This window comes from Myotis brandtii, unplaced genomic scaffold (assembly GCF_000412655.1).
Source record: "Myotis brandtii unplaced genomic scaffold, ASM41265v1 scaffold1071, whole genome shotgun sequence".
Lineage (NCBI taxonomy): Eukaryota > Metazoa > Chordata > Mammalia > Chiroptera > Vespertilionidae > Myotis > Myotis brandtii.
The window spans coordinates 1,333,810-1,341,565 of NW_005353634.1; the positions used below are offsets into that span (position 1 = coordinate 1,333,810).

The 7,756-nt window shown below is 47.6% G+C and overlaps 1 protein-coding gene and 1 long non-coding RNA gene across 2 annotated transcripts in view; one reads left to right on the top strand and one right to left on the bottom strand.

The window, feature by feature from the left end:
* The window catches only part of TNFAIP8 (tumor necrosis factor, alpha-induced protein 8), a 65,843-nt gene extending 64,103 nt beyond the window's left edge, over nucleotides 1–1,740 (bottom strand). The window contains exon 1 of the mRNA XM_014541639.1: nucleotides 1,299–1,740. Within this exon, the coding sequence (XP_014397125.1) occupies nucleotides 1,299–1,311 (13 nt within the window). The 5' untranslated portion in view covers nucleotides 1,312–1,740. The remainder of the gene's footprint in view (nucleotides 1–1,298) is intronic.
* A 3,080-nt stretch (nucleotides 1,741–4,820) lies between these two features.
* LOC106726513 lies at nucleotides 4,821–5,993 on the top strand. The gene is made up of 2 exons (XR_001362589.1): nucleotides 4,821–5,115; nucleotides 5,582–5,993. It is a non-coding gene; the product is annotated as an uncharacterized LOC106726513 (long non-coding RNA).
* The last annotated feature ends 1,763 nt before the right edge of the window (nucleotides 5,994–7,756 follow it).

A 7,756-nucleotide genomic window follows, 5' to 3' on the forward strand; every position in this document is an offset into this window, starting at 1 on the left:
CACACTCATCCCCTTGCCTTTTCACATTCAGCCTGGCTTTCTTCAACCAGTAATGTATCACTTGCTCTGAAATGGTTCATGCTTATTCCCGAATGTGTTTGACTTACTTCAGCCTTGGAAGCTTTATGTATGCTGCTTCTTTCTGCCAAAGTATATAAATCCCCCTCCCTTTGGAACCCTACCCCAAATCCCCTTCTTCTATAAAACCTTCCCAGCCAAACTTGGCTCTGATCCCAACTGCATATGTGCCATGATATACAGTCATAGACACATAACCATGTTTATATATCAGATAGAATATGCCTATATGCGTATAGAGAGAAAGCTGACAGAGAATCACGTGCACAGCTCCAGGCATCTGGTAGGCAAATGAACATTGAACACAAAGGATGTGCCGGTGCCGGTGACCACATTCTGTATCACAGAAGAAGTCATGGGTCTAGGAAATAATAGTCTTAGCTGACAAGCATTCAGTTAATGAGTCAAGAATCTAGATCTATTAACGCCCACCTACGTCTTCACACTTTCAGTTCCTTTCTAACATTCAATTTAAGTTCCAGAAAGTTTTTTGATCAGGAAAATTCTAGATAAACTTCAATAAATATTATACGTAAACTTGAAAAAATTGTATAAGTGCTCTCTTTATTTCAATCCTCAAAAACTTTCCAAATTTGCCTTAACAAAATTAAGTACACTTGTAGAAGCATTCAATATGGCTGAAAACAAGCCTAAGGTGTATTTTAAAAGTACAAGAAGGGCTTATATATAGGATAAAATTGCTTATTGGCTGTTAGAGGAAATCGTAGCAGGGATCTTCTGACAAACATCTACACAATGGGAGAACAGAAATAAACATCCTTGAGTTTGCAGGCCATCACATGGCGTTACTGCCACTACCAGACCACTGGCAACCGGAGATGCCTTAGAGTTAATAAACTTGTGGAAATTATAAAAAAAGAAGAAACTTTAAGTGAAAAAGCTATCCAATCTTTTCAGAGCCCCATCTCTGAAACATCTCAAGTCTTCATTTGTCTACAAATGAAACTGTCTACATGCAAATTATAGATGCCATTTTTTCCACCCACAATAGTCAAACCTCCCTCAGCTTAACACCAGTTCTCCACACCCAGAGTCACAGCAAAAGAAAAGCCATGATTTGTTGAACACAACCACTTTAAAGCTGCCACCAAAAGTCATTCCCTTGTAGGCAACACCAGGTTACTTAGTCATCTGAACTCTCCACCAGGTTCCGTCACGCACATTAAACCCAAGTTAGTGTGAGGGCAGTTTTAACTCACCTAGTCTCAGCATTTTCTCCCTGTCAATCAGGACAGCCTCACAGAGCCTTGGCAGAGTCACACCAACCGGAGGAACGCACACAGCCACCCTGTTGTATTCTATGGCATCTGTCTCAACCTCAGGAAGAGTCCGTCCTTCCCGAGAGTAATTCAGAAAAATCTATACCGTCCTTTAGAAAAATCCACCGTGAGCTTACCGCGCAAATGCACAGAAGACACTGGTCAACAACAGTCACTTTAAAAGTTGTCCTGCTTGTTATTCTGGGAGCTGGGTTTCGTCACCTGTAGTGGAATGCATTCGGTAGCCTTTAATTGTGACTCCAGATAGATCTCCACATCCCAGTGAGGAGGGACTGGTTGCTGCCTGCACTTGCTACCTGTAAACCACGGCTACACAAGAACACAGAGATTACCTGTGATAGGCGAGCAGGAGGTATTTTCAAAATCAAGCAGAAACAGGAAGTCTAATGTTTCAACATACTTTTAAAAAAAGGGAGTAGCCCCAATCATAGATGCCTGGACAAAAGAAAATCAAAAAACACCTCATTCCTACCTGGCCAGTATAAACATGAATGTCTATTAATAGGAAGTACTGCTCGGAGGTATTCTTGTTCTCAGAACTAGAGAACAGAGTTTGGGCAATGCTTCTACTCAAAATCTTTGGTCTTTCATTTTTGAAGAGAATATAAGGTTTTTATTTTTTAAAAGCCCAGCTGGTGTGGCTCAGTGGTGAAGCGCCAACCTATGAACCAGGAGGTCATGGTTCGATTCCTGATCAGGGCACATGCCCAGGCTGTGGGCTTGATCCCCAGTGTTGGGTGTACAGGAGGCAGCCGATCAGTGATTCTCCCTAATCACTGATGTTTCTCTCTCTTTCTCCCTCTCCCTTCCTCTCTAAAATCAATACAAATGTATTTACAAAAATAAGATAAAATGTACATGACTGTACCTAGACACACACAATATATACACACATAATCTAAAATCAATACAAATATATTTACAAAAATAAAATAAAATGTACATATGACTGTACCTAGACACACACAATATATACACACATACACACAGATATATGCACAGGCACTATTGAATAGAACTTTAGAAGCTTATGTACTTACCGGTGCTCTGACAGTCATCACCACCCACAAATCCTTCCCTTTCCCATTCCCACCACGTAAGATCCTGCCTGATGTGCTTCAAGTGCACCACCTCCCTGAAGCCTTTTTCTGAGTATCCCCTCCACCTATGTAGGATTTCAGTGTCCTCCTTCAACCCCATGGCAGCTCCCTGGAGCATTCTGATAACACTTTCTGGGTACCTACTCACGTTGTCCTTATATTACTACAGTGACTTATCTATCTTACCTCTACTACCTGTCAGTTTCTTGATTTTATTTTTATCCACTGAAGCAATAACACTTTGCCTTGAGCCTACCAGGGACTCAGCAGAAAAGATACCTAGTGAAAGGCAATAGTCAAGTGCGCTGGATCTAGTGGGCTCGGTTCATTGATGCCCACTACTAATTTGGAGAGAAGGCTGAAAAAGATATCAAATCAACATCAACTTACAAACATACTATACATTTCTTATTTTCTTTAGCCTACAGTATCATGTGACTAACTCATAATGGTTTGAATTTTACACCCTAGAAACCAACCTTTTATGTGTCTTTGTGTTATCATCCCAAATTCTGATGGGCTCCTTAATGCTAGGAATTCATCAGGGACTAAGGGTCAAAGAAGATGCCAAGAGAATACTCCCCCTGGAAGTGCAAGTTTCCAAAGCACAAAGACTTCCCAAACCCTGATTCAGTTGCAAGTCCAAGGGTAAGTTACAATGTGCAAAGAGCAGAAATAACCAGGTGGACGGGCCTCTCACATTTCCTTAAAATGTGTCCCCAGAGGTAGCTGCATGGCTAGGTGGCTACCAGGAACCACTCGGTCCACTACCAATGGGAGAGGAAGGAGCAGCAAAGTACAGCTGTGGGAGGGGCTGCTGGAGGAAGAGTGGTACAGCGTCCCATAAAAACAACTACACATCAGCACATCTGGATGGGCTATAAATCGGGCAGGGGATCATTTCCTTAAGACATCCCTCCCTCTTCTTGTCCTTGAGACCAGAATGCTTGGGTCTTACATGCTCAGATCTATTCAAAGTCTGCTGTTTTAAGCTGCCCCGGCAGTTGTAATTATATATTCTGGTCATCCTACTTTATGTGGGAAGAAAGAAGAATCATAGACCGGGGCTAAAGATCAGGGAGATCTGTGAAACAGTCACAATTCACAGATTAGCCTTATGTGGAAAGTACCTAACTCTCTTCGGCTGCCTTTGTGGATATGAATACAGCTCTTCCATGCTTCCCTAGGACTTGCAAATTGGAACAGTCTCAGTAGATTCAAGGATCAACCGTTCTGGTGGCCAATGCAGAGGCATCACCGCACCCGAGGCCGGGAGGGCAGAGGAGGCAGCAGGGACTGCCAGCCCTAGAATCCCTGCCTGGTGGCCCAGTGAGCAGAAATCTGCCGGGATCCAGCTCTGTTGGGGGAACTTATGCTCAGGAATACCAGGTACCCGTGGCTCTCCATCCTTTTCTGAGGAGCACAGCTCTGCAGCTGAAGCAGGGAGCCCCCAGACCGCACCCCTGGGAGTACCACTGGCATTGCCCATGACAGAGGCACCCAGAGCTTCACGGTGATACTGTATGGGCCTTCATTAGGGAAGTCTGGGTCCACTTTATCTGCTATCTTTTCCACCTATCTGCAACCACGGGACTGACGGCGGCTATGAGAAAACCAGATCCTCCTCTTCCGTGGGCATTCGTTATCAGCACATCATCTAGGCTTCTCCTCCGAGCAGGGCACTATTGCTTGAATCATTTTGCTGTCCTCACACCCAATGAAAGTTGGTGGCAATCCCAATTTCCAGAGATGAGCAGAGAGAGAGGGAGAGGGCTCAAACAGCATATTCCACAGGGCTCTGCAGGATGAGGCAGTGCTGGGAAGAGAAGCCGTGAGAGCTAGGCCCTCCCTTCCCAGAGCAACCTCCACAGCACACTCTCTCTCTCTGGCCCAGTTTCATGGACGGCTTATTACAAACCTCAAGAAAAATACTTCCTTTATAGCCACCTACATCCTTATCGGCCACACAGTCAGCAAAATCACCACAAGAATAATGAAATGTGCCTGCATGAGAAAGATATCTTAGTCTGTTTATTTCATCGGACTCTATAGCCTCAGAGACAGAACTGGAAACGTCTATGAAACACCTTGACCTTCCTGCTTTGGCATTCCCAAGGCGTTCCCTAGTCCCTGGTGCAAGATACGATAAGGGGCTGCCAAGAGTAGTGGTGTTTTCTTTATGTTTGAGCTGCAACCCCTCCCCCATTCCCCATCATTCTCTCTGTACCCTCCTCTTCTGCAGTCTCGGTCACCTTCACTCTTTTATGGGCCTCCCTGGAACTGTGGCCCCACCAGAGTCTCCTAGAGTCAATTTCTCTTTGTCCCTCTCCTCTTCTTCAAGGAACAAGCCGTCATCGGTGAATCAGGAAAGAAGGCAGGACCGCCTGAGAGTGGCAAGGTGCTCCAGAGCGTTTTACAGATATTCTCACAGAGATGGCAGAGCCAGACCTTCCCTCTCTCACCCAAGGAGGCCTCGCACGGGCAGAAAAGTGCAGGGCTCATGCCTCCACCAGGGTGGGAAGTCCCACTGGCTGAGCACCTGCTGGGTGCTGGGCAGCGTGCATGACGCTCTCCCTGGGGTCACTCAGTCCTCGTCAGAACCCTGGGAGGTGGGCTCCATCACCCTCTGGTCACAGGTGAGGAAACTCAGCGCCATAAATTTAATATTCCTCCTCAGCCCAATGCCAGGCGTGTCTTACTCCAAACCTGTTGGCTTTTTTCTCTTCATATCATATCATATCATATCATATCATGAACGTGTCCTTGGTTTAACCAGACAGAAAGCACAAATATGGAACTGCCTGGAAAATGAAAAGGACACCTGGCAACCCACCTTTCGGAGCCAGGCAGCGAATTAAACTGTGAACAGGGCTGCAGGGGGCCAGCGCTGGCAGCAAAGGCAGGGCTGGGGTGAGACTTCTCAAGCCTGTCATCGTTTCAGCTGTCATCCACGGCCTCCCCCAATGGGCTGCACGGGAAACACGTGTGGGACGGCAGGCCTTGCTACCACACGGAATGTGTTTCTGTGTTTCAAGTATACATTTTATGCAATGTTACTCAGAAACAAACACAAAGGTACTGTCCTTCTCTTTTCTCTCTTAGGATCACCTAACTGCAGTATTGGCCAGACTTCTGATATCCAATCTCATTTCACAAGCGAGAGAATGAGGCCGCCCAGGGAGGCCCACGGCGGGCGCAGGAACCACACCACTGGCTGCGTGGCTGTGCAGCTGCGGGGGGAGCCGGTGTCAGGACTCCAGAATGAGCACTCACATCTGTCTCCTGTGATGCAGGCTCACGTCTCTCTTCACACTTACCCCACCATCAGCATACGGAGCAGAGAATCACGGGGCCTCTGCTGCAATAACTATGCTGGCGCTGGACTGGGGTTTATTTTCTCCTGACCTGAGTAAAAACAGCGTCTTGACATTTACAGCATTCTTCCACTGCAAACCTTCGTGTGAAATTGAACATGATCCCCAGTAATAAAATATTCAATTAATTAAACCCTCAATTTGCCAAGAAAAACTCTCCGATTCAGAGTAAAGGTCTCTATAAATTTCTAGAATTTCTAGTTAATACGCAGCATTTGATATTTCCCAGGCCGAATTCCTCTCCCGCCCTGCATCGCCAAACCTGCTCCTTCTTCTCTGTGTTGACCTCTCTGGATCCCATCCCCACCTGTCATCCTGTCATCACGAATCCTCCTCTTGGTCTGGATGGCACTCATTCCCCAAGCTCTGCTGTCTTCTTATCTGTGCGTCTCCTGTTCTCATGTCCATTGGATTCTGTCTCGCCCTCGCTTTGCAGGTAGCAGAAGGTGGTTTTGTGAAAGACGACTCTCCAGAGAACGCCCACAAAGCAGGTCTGAGCTCCGTCCCCTCTGCAGAGGGCAGAGAGCTTTGCCATTGTGTCGTTTGACCCACAAGGTCATTTCCAAACTTGAATTTTAGAAACTTCCAGAAACTTTTAAATTTCAAGAGCGATAAAAAAATGACACCTTGTCTTGAGATAAGTTTCTCTTTGCCCCCCGCCCCCCAGCCCCCAGGAAAAGCACACAGCAGTTCTGACCATTTGCAGAAGAAGGACAATGTGCCACCCATCTGTGTCTTATTCCCTTTGTACCCAGAGCCCCCTCGCTCCTGCACCTAACAATCAGCACCGGTCCTCCACTCCACCCTCCTCCGCCTGACAACAGAACAAATTCACCCCAAGACAAGCTGACATCGAACAAACTCCTTCCACATATGACAGGGAGCAGGCGCTGCCAGCGAACAGCCTCTCGCCTCTGGTGCCCTGGAGAGGCGTCCAGGGCCCGCTATTCTCTCCCACTAAGCAGTCTTGCTTCTACAGAGGAGGGGCCAACGGAGCCCAGAGTCTCCTGTCTTGGGGTGTGTTTCTGTCTCCCTCTATCTACTCGTCACCCAAGGCCTTCAGGACAAAGGAGGGCAGGTGTGCTAGTTTAATCTAGAAAATGCTCACCAATGCAGCAAAGGGCAGGCTGAAACTAAATACATACCCTTCCTTACCCCCAAACAGCCCCTCTTCTGGGCTCCATATCTCACCTTCCGTCAGTCTCAGATCTGAACCTCAGTGTCATCATGAACCTCACTCTTTTCACTATCTCCCCCCACCCACCCCACCCCCAGCCACTGAGCTCTCATGTTTCCCCACCTTTCCATGCCCTGTCTGCCTTCCCCTTGTCCAGCCCCTCCCCTGGCCTGTCCTTCCTGCTCCTTCCACTTAGGTGCCCTCATGGCACATCTTCCCAAAGCACATCACCACCTGCGGCTAGAACTGAGTTTAACAAGTGTTTCCCGGCCCTCCCTCACCGTGCCACTCTGATGAGGAACGTGCAATGCTTCCCAACTACTCATGGTCAGAGTCTGCACTGCTGCTCAAGGTCAGAATCAACCTGCCCGCCCACCTCTGGGCCTCTGCTCACCCGCTTGCCTTGACCTCCTGGGTCCTTCCCACCACCATCAGCTACAAAACACCGCCAGTCTCCCACCCGAGGCCTTCCCTGACCCTGTGGCCAGACGCCAGTCTCACTCCATGGGCTCCCTCTGTCACTTGGAAGCCTTCTTACAGCATCTAGCATGTTTTGCTCCAGAGACAGAGATCACTATACACATCTCACGATCCCCATTATACTGCACAGTCGTAGGTGATAGGTGAGTTCTTCCCTTGCTTGACCAAACCAGCCTGCATTTACCCAGTACCCACTGCATGTGAGGCACTGACTCAGGACACGGTGGGAAATAAAACACCTGTCTC